A 21,629-nucleotide genomic window follows, 5' to 3' on the forward strand; every position below is an offset into this window, starting at 1 on the left:
TCCGCAGGGTGCGCGGCCGTGGCTCCGGCGGGGCCGGGGCCGGTGCCCCGGGGGACGGCCGGCGGTGCCGCAGCGGGGCGGGGAGGCTCCGGGCGTGCGAGTGGCCGCTCTGAGTTTTCCGTGCGCTTGTGCGGGGTTTAGCGCTCGTTTCCCACTCGGCAGTGGCGGAGTCAGTCAGTGCGTTCACCAGGGAAGCAGCGGCGCAGGCCGGGGCAGCTCTGTGAGTTGGTTTTAAATGTGATTCATTCCCGCTGCGAACCCTTTATAGCTACTCAGAAATGAAAGCGAGAGATGACACAAGTGTTGCAGACCTGGGAGTGAAGATCAAGGCTGCCTTGGGTTGTCTCCTGTATGTCTGGCATGGCAAGGCTCGCTTATGTTATGGTAATAGCTGATAAAAACTGTTATTAGCAAACTTTTCATCTGTTGCAGTGACTTTTATTTGTCTGTAAGCCAGCTTGGAGCACAGTCAGGAGCAAAGGAATGAAATTATATTGCTACTGAGGAAGTAATGTTTTAGAAGCCTTGCTCTCCTGGAGGAATCCTTGTTGTTTGACTTTTTTTTTTTCCCTTCCCTTTTTCTTCTTCCCCCTCCTTGAAGTAAGTAAGATCCATGTTACTCATGGTGCAGAATGCTTGCTCTCCTAGAAGGACTTGACTTTTTTTTATCCTTTTTTCTTCTTCCCTCTCCTTGAAGCAAGTGAGCTCTAAGTTACTTGTGTTCCAGAATGAGCAACTTGATCTGTGTCTGGCCAAGTTCTTTATTGCACTCGACTGAGTTATACCATGAAGCAGGGAACATGGAATGAACAGCATCTCAGTTAGGGCATCATCTTCATGAAAATTACCTGTAATAGTAGGAAACAGCAACAAAAGCTGCGCTTGACGAGTTTGTCTGTTATAGAAAATTAAGGGGCTGCAGAATGGAAATAATTCTGATTTTCTGTGTTTCCAGGGTGATGTGCTGCCTTGGCCAGGTCGACGGTTGTGCTCGCACCTGCTGAGTTATCGGAGCCTCTGTGGACTTTGTCTTAGGTGAAAGGAAATGACTGGTTGCTGGGGAAAGTAGTAGCAGGAGATGGTAACTTTACTTTTCTCCTGTTTGCTTTGTGCCTGTGAATGATCTACTGAGGTACAGCCCTGCGTGTGTGGGGGTATGGCCGGGAGGAGCAATGGCCTGCGCAACCGCTCCTGAGGCGGGTGCAGCTTTTTCTTGGTAGCACGTGGACTGGAGCTGTCGGAGCAACCGACCTGACCTTGCTCCTCTGGTCACTGTGTGACCCACTTTGAGTCACTTAACCTCTTGATTCTTTAATGAGCTTCCTGTGTAAAGGGCGAAACGCGGTGCAGGCATCCACTCCTGTACCTGTCATCTGGTAATCTCGGTGTGCCTGTGATCCTGAAGGATAGTGCAGCTTCACTACGTGTACCTTGATGGCATAGTTTAGTTCTCGATTAATTGGTTTGCTTGCACGTGCTGCCAAGTGTGCTGGAGGAAATGACAACTTTTTAGTAAGTGGAAAGGAGCAGGAAGCCTGTAGAACTTGAACTGTGCTTCAGGCTTGCTAATCCACCTTCTTACTGCACTGCTTGCTGTCTCTGGCAGTCCCTCAGCTTGTGTTTCAGTGTGTCATTGAGCTCTTGAAGGACTTCTAAAAGCTCTCATGCAACACCAGTTCTGAGGGATTTAAGCAGGTGAATCGTAGAGTGATTTTAACAGTATCTTGTACAGCAGGGCTGCAGGCTGTTTGCTCTCGGATGTGACGCGTTGTGTTGTTAGGTTTGTCGCTAGGTTTGGAGGGTCTGCAGGGAAGGTGCTGCAGGAACCCAGTTGTGTGTTCTGGCAGCTGCTTCTTACTTGGGTGTGCTCTCCTTGGTTGTGCTGAGTTTAGTTCCCATCCTAGGAACCAGGTTTCTTCTTAAAGATCTCTGGAAGTGCTCTGAGATACTAATAGTGAAAATCATCAACTGCCTCAAAAGCCTTGGCTTAACCTAGACACAATGCCTGAAATTAGACAAGAGGAATTCCCCTCGCCGCCCGGGTGTGAGCTGAGGGGACCCGCCGTACGGATCCCCCGTGGTCTGGAGGTTCCCAGTTCCTGCAGGTTCTCCTGGGAGTTCACTGTGACAGGAGTGAGGTGGTTTAAGGCTTGCAGCCGGGGCTCTTCAGAGCCAGGAGCAGTTGATGTGCTACGCTGAAACTCTTGTGTTCGTTTTGAAACCGCTGCAGGCTGACTTCAGGGGTATTTGAGAGCGAGTATACTTTTGCAGTAGTGGTTATCCGAAGAGCATAATGCTTTACAAGCGACATACCCCACTTATCTGTGGCTCTCCTCTTTCACGTGCACTTAACTGGTGTGAAAAAGGTATTTAAGGTATTTCTAGTGTCCAGGGAGACTGTAACAAGGTCATGGCTGGTATTCCAGGTGCCCTTAGCAACATCTAGAAATAATAAAAAACATTAATTACTTTTAATTGTTTAATGTTTCTGATCTAATGACTAGCCTTTCGTAATTCCTCATTTCTAACTACAGTGCCTCTGTGGAACTCTTAATGTAAATGGCTGGTCAGACTTTGTGCAGTGATGATTAACTTTGGGCAGCCGTTTTCAGATACTTGGAAGAAGTTATTTTATTCAGCAGGTGCTTAATATTTTCTGGAAACTAACGCTGTTGAGTTGGGGATTGCTGAAGGTGGTATCTTTGCATGTCACTCTTTTCTGCAAGATGTCCATCTTCAGCTGTTTTACTGTGGGGTTTTTTGTTTTTTTTTAATTGTCCTCTGTGTGGATTCTGATTAACTTTGCTGCTCCTGCAGTTTGCACCCCAGCTGGAAGCTGACTCTGAATTTATGGGCCCTGTACGTTGCTATTAGCAGAGTTGAATACTTCACAAAAGATCACCTAAAAATCATTCTTCAGCAAACAAATCCGTGCTTGTGGTTTGAAGAGGTCCTGATTGCCTCTGACCCCTGCTGCCGCCTGGCAATGAGGATGAGAAACCTGCCATGTGCTGTACCTGATTTGGACTCCCTGTGTATAAATAGCAGCCGCTCCTGGCAAAAGCTCACGATCTGCATATGCCTCTTGTATCGGGGGCATCGGCTTTGCATAGGGAGGAATCTGTGATTTGGAGACCTGGAGGTTGTATCCCCATAAATCTTAGGGCTGTGGCTCTGCAGTTTCCCCTCCCTTCAAGAGGAACCTCTTTTGTGATGAGCTTGGACTCGTGTTCCATTTCTTGTTGAAATGCAGGGTTAGGAAGAATTTTTTGTTGTTCAGGGGTGCAGGAAAGAAATGTGCATGTCATTTCCCTAAAATATTTCAAGTTGAATGGAGTATAGTGCTCCGTTTGCTGCCTGGTGAAGAGGACGGGCTCCCAGCTCTCGAGTGGGAGTCCCTGTTTTCTGTTCCTTGCATTTCCTCCGGCTCGATGTGACTGCAGGAAGGTCACTTAATCTGTGTCTTGGGTTTTTTTTTTTTTTTTTTTTTTTTTTTTAAATAGGGCTGCCAGAGCTGCGGGAAGGAGGCAGCCTGCCATCTTTGGGGGAAGCCTTTCTGTGTAGAACAGCCCCTAGCGTAATCTGGGCGAGGACTTGTGGGTGCCACTGCGATACAGATCAAAGCGAAGCAGGGCTCTGATTAGGTCCCGAGGATGTTGTGTAACTTCTTGTAGCAAAGCTTGTTAAGGCACACAAAGTGATCTTCCTGCTTGCTCAGGCCACATGGCTGTCAGCGAAACCTTCGCTGCTCTTCCCCAGCTCAGGTGAAGACAGGTGCCTTTTTCACAAACCCTTGGTATTCCCGATGGTGTTCTCTGCAAGCCAAGCTCTGGGCACGAGGCTTCCAGCTGAACAACACTTTTTGCTTTTCTGTTTAAGTCTAGCCCAACTTTTGTTTTGAGAAGCTGTTTATCAAGGTCTCCCTGCCGCACGCAGGGCACCTTCTAGTGAGCCGGTGTCAATGCTGCGCTCCAGATACCTGTTTGGTCTCGGTGTTGCCCCTTTCCTCGCTGTCTCTTACCGCAGTATCAGCGTGTTGTGGTACAAGCCTCACCATTCTGTCTCCTTGAAAATTCAAGTCTGTTTTTTGTCTTGCGTGCAGAGCGTGATGGTTAGTTTAGTCTCTGCTCCTGAGTGTTGTGCACGCCTGTTTTGTGGAAATTGATAGGCATTTGACTGAGCTGGTTGCTTTTAAATTTTAATTTATAATCTGCACCTGTAGTGGACACTGCACTGTTAGCTTCACTGGTGTAGAAACAAATGCAAAATGCTAAATATGAGATGTATTTTTTTTTTCTGATATTCTGGAGAATAATTTGTTCTGTTCTCTGACCTGGGTGAAAATGCAGAAAGAATGAAAGAAAGCAAAATCTGGATTTGGGGAAGACTTTTGTAACATGTTGGTAGATCATAAAGGTAATAAAAGCTGCTTTGCCTGTACCATAGAGGACTCTTTATAGTTGTCTGTGAAAAACTTTTTGAAAAGAGTTGAGTCTGGGCTGGTAGGCGTATGGAGGAGGTGCCTGTTCAGAAGGAATCCCAGCACCTGATGTCTTGGCCTCCTGGCTGTAAGAGGGGTGCTCCTTCCCCAGCGGGGGATACCTGTGCACGGAGGGGTTGGTCGCAGTCAGGGGACTTTCTCTGCACTTTAAAGCTGGGTGGCAATAGAAGGGTCATGTGGCCTCTGCCTCACGTGCTGAACTCTTCTGGCTAGCTTGAAGAAGCAGAACATTTGGTCTGGCTCTATTTCTGGAGCAGACTCCAAAACTCACACCACCACCCCCAAAAAAACCCCAAAACCAACTCCACCAAGTTTTGAGGAATAGCCAAGAATGGTAAAGGTGGTGTTGGTAAAGTGGTGCAGCTACAGGAGCAAACTTCAGAACCTGCATCGGACATACCTCGCCGGCAAGGGGGTGAAAAATTGATCCTGCCTTCCTCTGTAATGCGGGATTCGCAGGGAGACACTAGCTTGGTTGAGGAAACTAAATAATGAAGCGATTGGAGCAGGAAGGTAATAAGATATAAAGTGCAGTGAGGAGCTTGATAATCTGATAGGGTTAATGTTAATGACAGTGTAACCTGTGCCGCCGCAGGGCGGGAGCGATCAGCTCTGGGTCTCAGGTCAGTTCAGGACGCAGTGCTGGTGCTGGGGTTGGTGCTGGCTTATGTATGAGCTTCCTGGTGACTTCCAAAATATTTGTTTAAAAAAAAAAAAACCCTACAGTTTGGCTAGGCCGACACTTTTACTGTAAACCTCCGCTTTTGAGCGTGTAAATAGAAGCTGTTCCAAGTCCTGCTTTAGCCTGGATACTGGTGATACTGGTGGAGCTGTGCTGGGCCGCTGCTTGACTCCTGAGTGGGAGAAAATAGAGAGAAGCAGCGACTGGCAAATGAAATATAATAAAGCCTGGGCCGTCAGCGTAGCTGCAAAGGAGGGGAGCGAGCTGTTGTAGGAACGTCGGTGAGGCTGATTACACTGAAAGCACTTTTTATCTTAGAGATAAAAGACAGCCTGGTGTTGGTGGTGTTTCTTGTTCCAGAGCTGTAGTTTAGCTCCACAACCACCAGCTTTTTCAGCCTTTTACTTCTGTCATAATTTATCCCTCTGCAAGTAGGACCGTTGGTTCTTAGATATTTTAAGGTTGTGGAGTGGCTCCGTTAGTTTTCATTCCCAGAGGAGCCTGTTCCTTGAGCTCCGTAGCCCCTGTTCACTGGGCTGCGAGAAGGTGGTGTTGCTGAAGGGGTGTCTTCTGCTGTTCTTGCCTTCCAGTGCTGGTGTTTGAAGGGGGAATTGCTGCAGCGCGCTGAGCTTTAAATATTTCAGTACAGAGAAACATACCGCTTCGCTGCTTTTTAAAATAAGTGCCATCCAGCTTGAGACCCTGCTTGCTTGGCTCCTGCCTGTCCTCGGATGCTCGTAACTACCGAGTTGTGTTGTCTGAGCTCTCCCCTCCGGGTGATGTTGGCGCTGAGGGTGGTCCACCAGGCTGGCCTGGGAGGAGAGCGTGGGCCAGGCTGCACAGCCTGGTGGCCGGCTGACACCCTGGTGGCCGGCGGTGTGGCCGGCTCGCAGGCCACTGCAGCCTCACGGATCTGCCCTGCAAGGTCAGCCTCCTGGTGCAAACCTGCGTGGGCAGAAAAGCTCTTTGCTCTCCGGTTTGAACCACAGAGAGGCTTTTCGGCAGGACCTGGAAGAAGCAGGTGGTCCTTCCGTGGTGGACTGTCTGTATGAAAAACAAAGGAGCTGCGGTTTAGATATGGCAATGCCACGTGCCGATTCAGCTTTTGATAAAAACAGACCTTACGCTAAGGACAGGTCAAGTAAGCCTTGCTATATCTGTTTCTCTGCAGTAATTTCTCTTGCTTTAATTTTAATGGCAAGGCCTCCAGTTCTTCAGGTTTTTGTCAACTCCTGTTCTTATGCCTCCTATAAGGCAGAGCATGTGCTCCTGGTTATTTTTAGCATGGAAAATTTTAAGAGCCCACGTGGTCCCATTTAGTTTCAACTGTGCCAACCTTGTCCAGTTCTCTTTCACCCAGATAGTATTTATTTCCCGAGTGCTGTATCGCTAACTATAGGGTTTGTAGGGAGGCGTCCTGGCCTTGCTCTTGAAGCTGCGTTTTCAATTTAACTGTCTGCTTGTCCGCTCTGTGATCCTGCGGGACGGTCTCTAATTCCAGCCTTGATTTCCGCAGCTTTCGGGGGTTGGAAGGATTAACCTCTCAAGGTTGGGCAGAAGGGGAGCGGAGGCAGCGGGACCCGGCGGCACTGTGGATACGTCCCTGCAGAGCATGGGGGCTTGTCCTTGTCTCCCCGTAGAGACTTGAAGCAGCTTGCCCCCACAACAGACCTTCCTCTGTGTGTGGAAAGCCCTGAAAATCCGGAGCGAGTGCTTGCTGAACTCTTGGACCTTGAGAATGAATTATCTGGCTTCTCAGTGAACCTCGTGCTGGAGACATTTCTAACCTTATAAGGATGCGTATACCGGAGGGCTGTTTGTCCTGGCTAGAAAAACAAGGTGGCTTAAAACTGCCTTGGGACCCTAATGTGAACAAGTAGAATAAATTGGCCGTCCTTGGTTGTTTTTTTTTTTTAAGGTAGGCAAGTGTGTATGTTCATTCTTGTCCTCGTGTTTTCCATAAATCAAGTCAGGATACAGATTTGGAGAGCTGACTGACCCCTACTCACCCCTTGGAGTCTTAATCCCATCCTGACCTACCGTGGGGATTATTTAGCAAGTCGGGAAAGTCTCGTGTCCGAGCTGCAGCTCTGCGACCGTGCCTCGATACAAGGTGTGACATTTAGGCCGGATTCCTGACGTGCCAGAAGGAAGGGGAAGTGGCTGCTGGCGCGGGGCGGGCGCATGCGGCGTGTGAGCTCCGCGCTATTTTTGGTGTGGGTCTGCGCGGGGCCCTGCGCCCTGGGAAACGGCGCCGGGGCGTCCGGGCCTTCGCGCTGGTTCTGGCGGCGCTCTCCGGTCCGAAGCCTCCGGAGCTGCTGCGCTTCCCCGGCTGGCTGCTCCTGCCCGGGGAGTGCGAGGGCTGCCGGGCCAGGCCCCCCCCGGTTTGGCAGCCTCGGAGGCCACGTGATTTGACAAGTTGCCATTTTCTGTTGTGCTGCCGGCAGGAAAATCCCGGGCTTTCCTCCCCCCGTGTGTTTAAATGATCCCACTGGCCCTGCAGTCCTGACCTGGCTGTCAGATCGACAATGGGGAGAGGGTTTTGTGGCTCTTAAACGTGTTGGGAAGCGGATGTGGGCTTTAGGAGCTCTCCCGTGGAGGAACTGAGGAAGTATGTGCCGCAGGTCAGGAATCGGCCATCTTCCAGGCGTTATGTGAAAAGTGGACGCTGTGACCAGCATAGCAAAACTGGGCCACCGAATTCCTCCTGTTGTGTTTATGCGAGGAGACGTCTGTTGGTGTTAGCTGTCCCCTAGCCAGCCCAGGCCCTTCGGGTGTCTGTCTGCTGGCATCTTGTGCAGAGCCGCTGCCTTTTATCCCTTCCTAGCTGACGGAAGGATGCGGGATTCCCATTTAACACGATCACTGATAGTGTAATGCAGCTCTTGCTACAACTGGTCAAATTAAAAACATGAAATTAAATGAGCTTTGCAAGGAGGAGTCAGCTAATCCACCAGTTCCCACTGATCTAAATGCCACAGAAGACTAAAGACCTTTATCCTAAATGATATTAATGTTTAAAATGACTCTTGAACTGTTGGTCTGCCAGGCTGCGGGACGGGGCTGTCCCTCCGTGGGGCATCCTGCTGCGGTCTTCCTGCGCTGCAGAACTGTGTGGGACTATTGTTTGTGCAGTTGGTGCAACTTAATAGGGAACCGGATGATAATAGGGCTGTCTGTTTAATCGGGAAAGCTTGCTGGGAACGGACTTAGGCGAGCTCCTTTAATTTGAGTTTGTGGTGAGCCTGTGAGCCAGCTCGCAGGGTGGCTCTGCATTCATTAAACCAACGTAAGCGGACAGCAGATGAGCACTCGCAGCGGCTCACAATGTGCCATTGTGCTGGAGAGCATAAATGTGAACCTTTTGTCTTGGGAACGTACAGGCTTCACCCTTTCCGTTTACCAGGCTCCAAAACCCAAACTCAGATGTTGCCGTTAACCAAAAGTTCGTCCCCAGCGGCAGGCCCTGTTACCTGGCTGTAAAGCCAGCTGGAAGCAACTTGGATTTAGAGGATAGCAATGACCAATGAACTTGTTCTGGGTTTCTCAAATCGTGTCTGCAGCTGACCTCTCATTGGGGACCGAGCGAGAAGTTTTCTGGTCCCCGTTTTTGCCGTTCGTTTCTTTACTCGCCTCAGTCATCAGGACTCTGCGGCAAACAGTAGGGCAGCAAGGCCGGCACCCGAGCGAGCTCGGGTGAAGTTATGTGTTTGCTCCTGGGGGATGGGAGGATGTGGCTGGAGGAGGTGAGAAATCTGGAGCAAATATTGAATATCTGAGGCTTGGCTGCTCGGTTTGAGCCCGAGGGAGGCATGGTTTTGTCCCCCGGCTAGGACGTAATCAGCCCCTCCAATCGAGGCCCCGAAGGAGTGTGTCTGGAAGCCGTGGTCGGAACGCTCGCTCTGATGATAAAAGGGTTTTTTTCTGGTTGAGACAGACTAAGCAGAGTTAAAAGACTGACTTTGATTGTCTTCTCTTGTCTAAGAAATACCGTGCTTCTACAGAGGTACTAGAAAATACTCCTTTTCCAGTTGGTGGTTCTCAGTCCTAGGACTTTGCTATCTCCTGAAAACAATCTTTATTTTTGTTGCTCGTTGGCAAAAGTCTTGAGGCTTGTTTGGAGAAAAGTCACGTGTAAACTTCGTCAGACATGTCATGGTTTGCTTTAATTCCTGCTCAGTGAAAATATAAACTGTGAGTGCTTTGCAGCAAGGCTGTTTTGGGGATGTGGGTACCCGTTTGGCTTTGTTCTGGCTGCAGGCTTTCCTTAAGGAAAAGGAAAAGCATGTCAGCTCTGCCTGGTGTAACCCAGGAGAGGCTGTAAGTGGGGGAGCACGACTGGGACGCGAGTTTCGGTGTCCGGGTGGGGAAGGGCTCCCACACTTTCTAGAGTGAGAGACAGCTTTCACATCTAGAAAGCTGGAGGAGTAGCAGCTGTCGATGTAGTAAATTTAGATGCAAACCAAACTTTGGAGCTGGGTTCCTAAGTAGTAGTGTCTCTATCCGGGCTGCTTTTGTTAGACAATTACTGCTGTTGTAGGGTGTTACAGGTTATTTCCCATTTGCACTACTACAAAATCTTTTAGAGAGACTTCTGGTTGCTGGGAGACACTTCTTCAGGCTGTAGTTGCTCTTTGTTTAGGAATTCCTACACTCCGCGTGTAGAAGCGAATGGAGTAGCTGGGTGTTGCTGGTTTGCTCCTCTTGTCGCGTGCCCGCGCGCCGGCCTCCCGCAGCGCTGTGGAATCACTTCTCCTTCAGCGGGTTGTGAAGCTTGAGAGGAGTGCGTGTCGTCAGCCTGCGGAGCTCTCGGGAGCGTGGTGCTGCCTGTCCCGCGGGGTCCTGGGCAGGGTGTCGAGCCTGTGTCTTGTGGTGCAGGTGTGTGTGTGAACCCGGCCTGCTGCCCGAGGGACTCGTTGGAAGCGGTCCTTGTGTGTAGTACGGACCTGCCAAGGGGAGGCAGGAGGAGGAAAGGTGAGCTCGGTGAGTGTAACGGTGAGAAATGTCCAGACACCCCCAGTCAGGTGAGAATCTTGTTCTGGGCTCTGCTGGCAGAGCAGAGATGTGAATTTAAATTGTGCCTGGAAAACAATCCTGTTCACACTAATACCTCAAGGCACTGATGAAACTTTAGCCTTCCTGTTACTTTCCCTGCGACTGCTTTAACGTGGTTTCCGTTTCTCCTTCTAGATATAATTGCTGAGGCTCTGGAAAAATGGCTTTGCGCTTCCGCAGTTTCATCCCATATGCCATACCCGGAGTGCTGGCACTTCTTGGCTGCTGGTGGATCTTTGCCCATAGGAAAAAGCACGCGGGCTATCACGACAAGCAGGCAATAGTCATTGAAGAAGTGCTAGAAAACGATTCATCACCCAAAACAGAAGTATGTGTTCCTCAAAGACTGTCTGTCTCATGGGAAGAGCAGTGCCCGGAGATTGAAAGCTCGACCTCCCTGCTGTCAGCAGGGCTGATGACGCCCTCTCTTCTGTTGCACACTCACGAGAGGCTAGATCTCTCACAGGACCTTCTAGACCTGTCAGTAACAACAGTTCCGCCCAACGCCCTTGAGGATGACAGTGAAAAACTAGACACAATCGGATCTCAAGACGAAAGCCATGTCCCTGCTTGTGTTTCTCTCCCTCTGATCTCCAGGAGCCCGGAGTGTCGTGGGAGTGCTGCAGGGAGCCTTAAACAGGATTCAAGCTCCAGTGCCAACCAAGATCAGTGGCCATCAGCATCCCTGACACAGGAGCCTCCAGGAGTCACGGAGGGGATCAGCAGTGCAGAGCAGTCAGATGAATCTTCATTTCAGCCCGCTAAGGAAAGCCAGGTGTCAGAAATCGTGCTGTCACATGCTGGCTCTGTGACAGCCCCTTGCTTGGGGTTGGAGAAGGAAGCCAATACCCCACGAGCCTTTCTTAATAATGAAGTTGTATCAAGTCACAAGGATTCCGCAGTGAGCGTGTTACCGGATAGTTCGGAGCCTGCCTGTCTGGAACAGCCCAGGGAGGAAGAGGAGGCAGAGTCCCTTGCCAGTGCTGTACCTGCGTGTCGGGAGGAGGACTCGCAGCCAGAGGGAGATGAATTGGAAAGAGAGGAGATTGGAGGAGTCAGTTTGGCCAAGGAAGAAGTTGAGAAAATTGAGCAAGTAGCAATACAGATCATTTCCAAGGTCATTTTGGCAGCAACTGAGGAAGTGCTGTCTGGTTCCGCAAGTGATGTGTCCACTTGGATCTGCCAGGCCGCGGCCAGCCGAGGCGAGAGGCCGCTGGAGGCAGCGGGCGTTGTTCCCTCGGAGCAGACGCTCGCGGAGGAAGCTCCGCCGGGCGGGGAGGACACTGCTGCCCGGAGGGACGCTGTGGTACTGACGTCCCCGCAGCCAGAGGCACGGGATCCCAGCGTGGCAGAGTCCGGCTGTTCGACACACGGCCGTTTGTCCGTCCCTCTTCAGGGAGACACAAGGGACTGTCGGACGAGGAACCGCGTGTGCAGTGAGGCCCGAGGCATGGATCGGGCCCCTGTGGAAAGCCATGGAGGGCCACTGGAAAGGTCGCCTGTGGTTATGGAGGACTCTGGGTGCAGCACTTACACGTTTGAAGGTGGGACAAGCGTGGAGGACCCGCTGCAGAACGCAGTGCTGTCTGCCGTAGCAGGCCGGCAGTCGGACTCACCGGGCAGAGCTGCAGCCCAAGGCACGTCTGCTGAGCAGAGCTCGGCACCAAGTGAAAAAAACCCCACTCTGAAACTACCTGAAGACAGCGAAGTGCCATACAGCAACGGGATATTGAAAGAGGATGGTCCAGACTCGCACTATGAGTGTAGCAGGGCAGCGGGGACAGATGGAGATCACTTGGCAGGTAAGGGATTTGAAAAACCCTCCTGCAAAAATGTGGTGAACAGGCGTTTTACGTGCTGTAACCCTTCTGCTTCACAGCATGTTCGGATAAATCCTCTTCATGTTTAACTTCCCCAGCAGATGAACGTGTAGCCCTCGTGTGCAGGTGGGCGTGCGTTTGCTCTCGGGATCCCCATCTCTAGGATCCAGGCTTAGCTGGGTGATCTTCGGGGTGTGCTGCAAAGGGGGGAACGGGCCGGTCCCCTTCTCAGCACAAAGTTTATTCTAAACTAAGCCTGTGCAGGGGTGAGTGGGCTGTGGATGCAGGCCAGGCCACTGAGCACCTGGCTGGTCTGGGACCTGCTAATGCCAAGGGTTTCTGCTCCAGTTCAGGCTGCCTCTAGTGAGCGCTGGGTTCTTGCCCGGGTTTGCGGACTGCTGCTGAAGGGAAGCTGTAAGGCAGGTTTCTGAGGGGCTGCTGGATGAACCAGGGAACTGCTCTGATGAGCTGTGATAAAATCAGTTGGTTTCAGACCAATTACCCTGAAGCCTTTTTTCATGGAAGGGTGGGTGCCTGCCAAGAAATCCCAACAGGGAGCAATGTTCATGGAGTTCCCCCATCTGTCTCTGTGTTGCTTTTGCCTTCTAGATCCTGGATGATGTGTGCCTGGCAGAACACAGAGCTGTTTGAGCAAATGTTAACCTGTGTGACCTTGGGGATGGATGTTCAAATCCTCTATAGGATCCTGTGGTGCCAACAGCCCTTAATGACAGGATGTCTTCTGTAATTGCTTGCAAAGTAGCTGGAATGCTGCTTGTTGTAAGACAGGGAGATTGAGTTTGCCAACAACTGAGGATTAAACCCACAAAACATTTTCACTAGTGAGAGCAACCATAGGAAGAAAATGGTTTTGCCTTGTTGTGAGTGCTGGTGTGAGGAGAAGGTACGAGAGTGCGTTGTGGAGCCTGGTGTTAGGGCTGAAAGCTCCACACTGAGGCAGCAGAAGGGTGGGGAGAGGGGCTGTAGCAGGTAACGGTGATGACGTGGCCACGAGGTCGTACGGCTGACCTTCACACCCGGGCTGTGAGACTGAAATCCTCATCCTCCTCTAGGAAGTCTGTGGCAAACAGCTGCACTGTTTGCTTTTGACTTTCCAGGCATCTGTGCTGTGTTACTAGTTAAGAAGTGGCAAATGTGAAGCAGCTGTTGGGTTTATTTTTCTCTTTGGTCTTGCACTTGGATGGTCTGAATACTTGCAAGCAAGTGAGGATTTTCATGCTTCTGCTTGTTAATCTGGAGGAAGGATCAACCTTGTGTTACGCTGACTGTATCTGGGATCTGACCAGGAGGAACCTGTTTGAGTTTGTTCCTTTCCAAAGTAGAAATCTTTCTGGTATTGGCTGATGGTTTGGGAACAAACAGCTCAGCTTTGGCACCTGGTTTCTTCAAGCATATCACAAGCTCGGGCAAGAGGCAGTCCCCTACCACAGGTTGTAGTGGGCCCCCCTGGCACTCGGGAGTTGGGGCGGGAAGGTAACGTCAGCGCGCAGAGCAGGTGGAGGGGCTGTGTGTCCCTCCCTCTTGCCGGCCTCCCCCTGAAGCCACGGGGAAGATGCAGAGTACCTTGCTGCAGCAGCAGCAGCTCGGTGCTGAGGCTGGCACACCTCTCACGGAGCGAGTAACTTCGACGTGCCGTGTCCTGTCTCTGCTGCTGTGTAAGGTGTCACCACGGCTGAAGGACTCTGGCTGAACTCGAGCCTCCTGGTGCGTTCCCGGGGTGTGCAGATTTTTCTCCAGGAATAAAAGGCAACTTTCAGTAGGCTACGTGTGACAGGATTTACCCTTTCTGAAATACTGGACAACCTGATACAGGAACACCCCAACTGAAAGCGCAGGAAGAGCTCGATGTGCCGTCTCTACGGAACGGTGCATTTTCATGGCCTCTGTCTGCAGCTGGGTTGTGTGGGTTGTCTGAATGCTGACACGTGTGCCTGTCTTGTAGGTTCGGATGTAAGTAACATGGAGTTTGTGGACAGTGGCTGTGCCATGAGGAAGACAGTGACTCGCCAGAACTCTAAGCTAGAAGGAGAACCCAGCAAGTCTGACTTCGTTATCTGGGAAATAGAGGTCCCAAAGGTAACCAGCTGCAGGCCTGCTCGCACACCCTGCCCTGCCCTACGCGGCCGTTTTCTGGTTCTTCCAGCCTGGTGCTGGCTCAGCGCCATCCCGGGGAGATCAGTGACAAATCAACGAGGATTTAAGTGTTTAGCTCCCATTAGGACTCCACAGGAGTGAAGAGCTGGTACACAGCTGTAAACAAGAGGCATGTCAGGGCTACACCCCGGGTAACGGCTGTTGGGCTCATCATTCCCCATGAGCTTACACCCCAGTCTTAGTGTGATGCTTTAACAGCGTTCAGAAGGCTTTGAGGGTACACAGTTACCAAGAGCAGGTGATGAGGTTTTTTTTCTTTCCACTATGTAGGAGGGTTACGTTACAGCTGCCCGTCCAAACCCTTCCTCACAAGCGGAACGCTCTTCTGTGGAGCTGCTGTGTCTCTGACTTTACAGTGAGCTTTGGGTTGAGAGACTGCTTTCATACCTTTGTCCCTGCTTTGTATATGCTAAGTCACGTGTGGCTGTCCTGCACAGCGTTGCTCTTGCTGTTCTGCTTCTGGACAGACCCAAATACTAGGAGCAGGTAACGTGAGGCAGCAGGTCCCAGCAGGAGCAGCGTGCTGCCTCCGGGTGCTGTCACCCAGGGAGGACCTCTAACACTCCGCAGTGTGTCAGTAGGACATGGGCTAGGGAAGCGGTTCTGCAGCAGAAACACAGGTTTCAGGGGTTGGAGAAGACAGGGCTGTCACTTTTCTTAAAGCAGGTCACTTGGCACTGTGTGGGATTGTCCACAGTGACTCGGGCCCCGCACTTCTGCTCTGGTCTCGGGCTGTAAGTGGTGGCTGGTGCCGGTGGAAGAGCAGGAGCAGCAGAGCTGGCACAGACATCCCTCCACCCCCTGCACAGCCAGGCAGGGACCCCGCAGTCAGCGGGCGTGACAGCCTGCTTTACACTCCTGTGAATTTGTCTACTCCCTTTCTAATCAGCCTGTTTAAAAATTGCTAAAACTTAGTGTTTCGCATATGAATTAAAAATGTGTCGCATGCTTTAAAAAAAAAAAAAAAAATAGCGGGAGACTGGGAGAGGATGTGACTTGACTGTGGGAAGACGCTAGCCTTTACCAGGCCTGGTTTTGTCCCATCGTGTCTCTGTGTCATTCTACAAGATAGGAAGATGCATCTATCAAAATGAGCTGTGCTTTCTGACCTGTGTCTACCCCGGCTCAGCGCAGACCAGCAGAACTCGGCACTGGCCCACCACTGTCATGTATTTATCCCGTCTGGCCCTATGCTATAGGAAACTGGGAACGTGGGTGGAAGAAGCCACAGAGAACAGTATTGTCTGGTCTGTGTTTCTCTTCCTGACTGTTGCTTTCTTGTCCCTTTCATAAAGAAATTAGTTGGCCGCTTGATTGGCAAACAAGGAAGATTTATGAGCTTCTTGAGGCAAGCGTCTGGTGCCAAAATTTATGTCTCAACACTACCTTACTTCCGTGACTCCCAAGTCTGTCACATCGAAGGCAAGTGGAAAGTCTCTTTGTTCGTGGTTTAATATGTAGCTTGGGGGCCTTCATTAGATGGGCAGGGAATTTAAAGAGATTTAGGGGGTTTGTGAGTCTAGTGCTTCACAGACCTTCTCTGGCCGGTGCTGTTACAGCCGAGGTGTACGCTAGGGCACCTGTGCCCTGGCACGTGAACCCTCTGACCCTCTGTTCCAGAGGTGAGAGTGGGTTTAACAGCTTCAGGTGCTGTAGTTTAACCAACACCTTGTGCAGATTCGCCTCAGGCCCGAAGGAGGAGCTGGGCGATGCGTATCGGCGAACGCGGCCTCGACTGAAGGGTGTTAGATTAATTGTGGCTGAAAATATCTGCCTGTGAATTGGGTTCATGCTGGGGCCTGGCGATCCGAGTTGCTCACGTTGGCCCGATACCAGATTATGTGGCCAATCTGGTAGAGCTTAAATTGTTGAGGCAGCACAGAGGGCTTCGGGTATCGGTCCTGCTTCACGGGGCGGGGGTGGAGGTGCCCTCAGCATATCTGCGCCACAGACTTTCTCTACAGAGCTTTTTTTGTCTTCCAGGCTCCCCGCAACAAGTGGAAAAAGTACTGAGCCTGATCGGCAGGAAGTTCAAAGAGCTGTGTCTCACCAACATCTACGCTCTACCTCCGCCAACACCGCTGACGCTTCATTCCCTCCTTATGACTGCCTGGGTAGGTCCCAGCTCGCCGGCCACACTGTCGTCGGGGTGGAAGGCCGCTGTCCTCGTGCGTTATATCGGTGTAGCTGCTTCACAGATGCCCTCAGAAACAATTTGATTTTGTGGGGCCATCTGTTGTCCAGCTTAGGTAACTGCTGCAGATCAGATTTATCTACCTGTTCTTCCACTACTGTTTGCATTCTGCCCGAGAGCTGGGAAATGTAGAATCGTAGAATCATTTGGTTGGAAAACACCTTTAAAATCCTCAAGCCCAACTATTAACACTGCCAAGTTCACCACTAAACCAATCCCTAAGTGCCACAGCTACACGTCTTTTAAATACCCCCAGGGATGGTGACTTAACCCCTTCCCCAGACAGCCTGTTCCAATGCTTGACAACCCTTGCAGTGGAGAAATTTTCCTTAGTACCAGTCTAAACCTCCTTTGGCTCAACTTGAGGCCGTTTCCTCTTGCCCTGTCACTTGGGAAAAGGAACCTACCCCCGCCTTGCTATAACCTCCTTTCAGGTAGGTGTAGAGAGTGTAAGATCTCCCCTCAGCTGCCTTTTTCTCCAGACTAAACACCCCCAGTTCCCTCAGCCTCTCCTCATAAGACTTGTCCTCTAGACCCTTCACCAGCCTCCTTGCCCTTCCGTGGACCCGCTCCAGCACCTCAGTGTCTGTCTTGTAGCGAGGGGCCCAAAACCGAACGCGGTGTTCGAGGTGCTGCCTCCCCAGTGCTGAGCACAGGGGAAGGATCCCTTCCCTAGTCCTGCTGGCCACACCGTTTCTGATAGAAGCCAGCATGCAGTTGGCCTTCTTGGCCGCGGGGGCACACTGCTGGCGCGTATCCTGTTGACCGGCACCCCCAGGCCCTTTTCCAGCAGGCAGCTTCCCGGCTGCTCTCCCCAGGGCTGTAGGGTTGAGTGGGGTTGTTGTGACCCAAGTGCAGGATCCAGCACTTGACCTTGTTAAATCTCGTACAGCTGGCCTTGGCCCATGGATCCAGCCTGCCCAGATCCCTCTGCAGAGGGTTCATCTCACGGGGCTGCACGTCCTGGGAGGGTTTTACCTACAGACTAGGTGTTTGCGGAAGGGTCTCCAGCAGACTTCATTGTCTGCCCCCTCTGCTTTAAGGGCCACCTCCCGTGAGGTCGGGATGCCCCACTGGCCCCTTGCCATTACTAAATCCTGAAGCTAGTCTTCTCAAAAGGTTTTCATTCCGTATGGTATTTAATTACACATAAAGGAGGTTTTCACGCCAGTGCCTCCCAGAAGTGTTTTCATGCTTTTGCTATGTGGGTACTTTGTTTACACTGGGCACCTAGAATCTCTAAAGTAGATGCACACGTAACTGTCTCCATGGATGTGTTTCTGTGCTTTGTTCTGGAGAAGTGAATTTATGCTGGGAAGTTAAAGGCACGTTAGATGTGTTCTGGCGCGGTGATACTTGGAAGCTGCCCCACACAGAGCAAGTTACTCTGGAAATAAAGCCTCAGTGACAAATCTTGGACAATCCCTGCGAAGATTACCTTGATGTTTAAAAACCCCGTGGGCAGGGAATCCTTGCAAGTTGTGTTGTGTTGGTAATGCAGCGTGACTTGACCTGCATCATTTCCCACTGCTCGATGATCTCTTGGGTAAATAAGTCTTGCAGCTGCTCTGTGCTGATAGTTTTTGTGTACGCGATGGGCCCCACCCCAAGGCTGATTTCTCGTGCTTTCTGCTCCTGATCCAAAGCACCTTTGGAAGTGAAATACCAGAGTGCCAGGGCTCTTCCGCCCATGGCTGTAAGTGTTGGGGGTTCCTGGTGGAACGTGGAGTTGCAGGGAATGAAGCTTGTGTCGCACTGACCTCTAATGAGAATTCCTCTCCTCCGTGACAGCTGTTCCTCCCAGATGGAGTCAGTGTAGAGGTGGTCGTGGCGAACCAAGTGGATGCAGGACACATGTTTCTCCAGCAACACACGCACCCCACTTTCCACGTCCTGCGTAGCCTCGACCAGCAGATGTATGCCTGCTACTCCCAACCTGAAATTCCAACCCTGCCAACTCCAGTGGAAGGCAAGTACCTGGGTCGCTCACAGATTGTTCAATTGAGAAACTCCTAGGGTCATGCGAAAGCCTGATGCCCCTGAGCCAGGCTTGAGAAGTTTCCCAGTGGGTGAGAATGTGATAGTTCATTTGTCATTTCATCTTTAAGCTGCTGCCAGAATACAGACGTTGCTCCATTCTTCCTTACCCCACTCATCCCTGGAGTACCTCCCCAGACGCTAGTTCCATGCTGAAACGCAGAATGAGATAAAGTCCATCTCAGGTTATTTCCAATCCACTCAGCACCTGCTGTAGTTTTGCTGACCAAGCGTAGAACTCCCAGACCTTTGTAGTGTTGCCATCCGCACGTGGTGTGAAGTGGAGGGTGCGTCACGTGGAAGGGGTTATTGGCACTTGCTTTCCTTTTTGGAGACAGCTCACTCCTGGTGGCCAGAGGCTGGGGGGGAGCTGGATGCCTGGGTAGACCAGCAGGGTAGTGGCAGACAGACCTGCGAGTGAAACCCACCTCTCCCGTGGCGCAGGTGCAGGCCCTGTCTGACGGGGGTATGGGTGGTGGCGGAGAAGATGGAGGCAGCACAAGGAATGCTCTTGGTTCTCCGTAGCTAACTGCCCAGCGCTACTAATGCCTCAGGTGCTGGTTGCTGGAATTCCGCTTGCACTGAGCCTTTCCTTGCACTCTTCTGTTTTGCAGTTGGTATTATCTGTGCAGCCCCGGGCCTGGACGGCGCGTGGTTACGGGCTCAAGTCATTAGCTACTTCGAAGAGACCAGTGAAGTGGAGCTCAGATACGTGGACTACGGAGGATATGACAAAGTGAAGATCGACACACTCAGACAAATCAGGTCTCTAGCTCCTCTTCCGTGGCCTGAGGCCGTTTCTGGCTTGGATCTTCATCAGAGGCATCTGTATCGTTTGAATTGCTTATAGGTTTTTCCACAGGAGCAGGAAATGGTAGAAAGGTTTGTCTCTGCAGCGGGGGTGGATTCCCTGGGAGCGCAGCAAGCTCTTGCAAGGCTTTGTTTGAAGGGGAGGGGAGAGGAAATAGCAACTTCTGCCCCTTCGGCATGGAAGCTGAGCAAAGGGTTGCCTTCAGGAGCCCCCGGCCTGTAGTTCGTGGGTGAGCTAGGAATAGGATTCGGGTTCTTCATTTCCCAGCCCCATGGGCTGGGAGAGCCCTGTCGGGTGAGGGTTTTCCTGCACAAGCCCATTAAATACTTGACCGTGCCCCAGAGGTGGAAGGCAGGCGGTACAGCCTCCGTTACGGGGGTGGTTCTTGCTTGGAGCCCGCTCGAACCTGGCATGCCAATCGGACTGTTTATTGCTGCCGCTTACATTGCTGGGAGACCAGTCTGATGTTTGTTTGACTGTCATCAATTTTAAACTGAATTCCTGTTAGGGCAATTGATTAATCAATGTCACTGTGAAGAATACACGAGTAACTTAAAGCTGTGTTCTTATTCTGATTGATTCTCTCTTCTTTAAGGTCTGATTTTTTATCACTACCTTTCCAAGGAGCAGAGGTTTTACTAGACAACGTGGTGCCGCTTCCAGGTAAAGGCGCTCTCGAGACGTGCCGGGGGTGCTCCCGCAGGTGTGAGTGGGTGCCAGCGGTGGAGCCGTGATTCTGTCTAAACCTTCTCCCTCCTCTTGCAAGCGCAGCCTCTGATGTGACTAGAGCAAGGACTGGAAGAACTGTGTTTTATTCTTCTAAATGTGCTAGGAGAGCGTAACCTGTCAGACTCCAGGGGAAGGATGATAAATGTCTGAGCCTTTTCCTGCACGGAGGAGAGAATGAATTACTCTCCTAAACAGCGAGTTGACAGGACTGGCAGGGTATAGGTGAAGTAGCTCTAACCACGCTGCCTTATTCTGTCATAGAATAGCTGTGAATGCAAACTTAGTTTTTAATCTGCTAGACAAATTTCTGACATTTTCCAACTAAAATGAATGATGCATACACTTCTGTGTTCAAAAGGCTACCCTGCAAGCATGAAGAGTGTCAGGCACTGCCTGGAAATGCTTTCTGGGGTTTTTGGGGCTGGGTTTGTTTTGTTTGGTTTTTTTTCTGGAGGTGTTAGCAATGCCTGCCGTGTTGGTGTCCAGAGAGCTGCCCTCTGGGAGCAGAAGGCTGTAGGAGCTTCAGGGGTCAGGGCAGGTGTCACCACAGGGGTTTGTGGCTGGCAGGACTCCAGCAGTACAGGCCCTGCCAAGGCTGTAGAGGGGTGACAAGGCTTGAGCTGCTTCGAGCAGAAGTCAGTGCTTGGCACGTTCCCGAAGGTGACCAACCTCCGTCAGTAGCGGTGGGGTTGGAAGGGGTTTGCTTGCTGGAGGGGAGCACAGAGGTGAAACTTCATTTGGCAGCAGTTCGGTAGGAAATGGGCAACTTCCCTCCGAAATGCAGACCGGACAGAAGTGTTCTCAGTAGATTGTAGGTGTCGCCTGGGACGGAAGGGCTTCCCGCTGCCTTGCAGATGTGGCGTTAGCCCCAGTGCCCAGGGAAGCCGTGCGGGGCGAGGTTCCCGGCTCCAGAGGCTCTGGGCTCCCCTTTACAGGAGCTCACTGCGCAGGGTCAGTAAAGTCCTGAGGCCCCTGAGCTTAGTTTATTAAGCATCACAACACTAACGGCAGCTCAGAGGTTCTGCAGAAGGATACTTTTCTGTCTTTAAAGCCTCCTAATTCATCAGCCACTTATGTTCACATTAACTGAGCCAGTGGCTTTAGGAAGCTCTTCATCCTTTCCCTTCAGCAGCACAGCAGGGCTAATGCTGCTGTGATCTCCGGCTTAATAGACTGGTTTCAGCAAATGTGTGCAGCAACAGTAGGTGAGGATTCTCTGGCCTAACTTACGTAGGAGGTCAGACGAGATTAGCTTAATAGTCCCTTCCGGCCTTTAAAGCCTGTGAATGTCTCATTTGTTTTCTCCTGCTCTTTTTCCTTCCAAAGACGAGGATCACTTTTCATCCGAAGCCAACGCCGCCGTTAGTGAGATGACCAGAGGCGCGGTCCTGGTGGCGCAGGTACAGGGGAGCTCTGGGGAAAACTCTCGTTGCTGGTTTGACTGCTGCTCTTGCCCCCGCTGCCCGCAGCGCGTGTTAAAATCGTTACGATCAATCCCACAGGCAGAGCCGGGAGCCTGGCTGCTGGGCAGGGTGCCCGGGGAGAAATCCCAGCGCCGAGAACCTCCTCGTGTAGCGTCGGCCCCGCTGGGACTGCGTGCCTGGGGGGGGGGGGGGTTCCCTTTT

General features: G+C 51.5%; 1 protein-coding gene across 5 annotated transcripts in view; it reads left to right on the forward strand.

The window, feature by feature from the left end:
- The window catches only part of AKAP1 (A-kinase anchoring protein 1), a 25,246-nt gene that overhangs the window by 2,242 nt on the left and 1,375 nt on the right, over positions 1–21,629 (forward strand). Inside the window, exons 2-10 of one of the 5 annotated variants that reach the window (XM_026861763.1) lie at positions 4,655–4,658; positions 10,374–12,040; positions 14,022–14,155; positions 15,529–15,655; positions 16,217–16,347; positions 18,219–18,396; positions 19,079–19,229; positions 19,871–19,938; positions 21,331–21,404. In XM_026861763.1, coding sequence (XP_026717564.1) covers positions 10,399–12,040; positions 14,022–14,155; positions 15,529–15,655; positions 16,217–16,347; positions 18,219–18,396; positions 19,079–19,229; positions 19,871–19,938; positions 21,331–21,404 — 2,505 coding nt within the window. In that variant the 5' untranslated portion in view covers positions 4,655–4,658; positions 10,374–10,398. Of the gene's footprint in view, positions 1–958; positions 1,082–4,654; positions 4,659–7,275; positions 7,297–10,373; positions 12,041–14,021; positions 14,156–15,528; positions 15,656–16,216; positions 16,348–18,218; positions 18,397–19,078; positions 19,230–19,870; positions 19,939–21,330; positions 21,405–21,629 lie in introns of those variants that run through there. The other 4 variants (XM_026861762.1, XM_026861760.1, XM_026861761.1 and 1 more) reach the window with 4 other exon arrangements.

Source organism: Athene cunicularia (assembly GCF_003259725.1).
Source record: "Athene cunicularia isolate RWA chromosome 19 unlocalized genomic scaffold, athCun1 chr19_part1, whole genome shotgun sequence".
Lineage (NCBI taxonomy): Eukaryota > Metazoa > Chordata > Aves > Strigiformes > Strigidae > Athene > Athene cunicularia.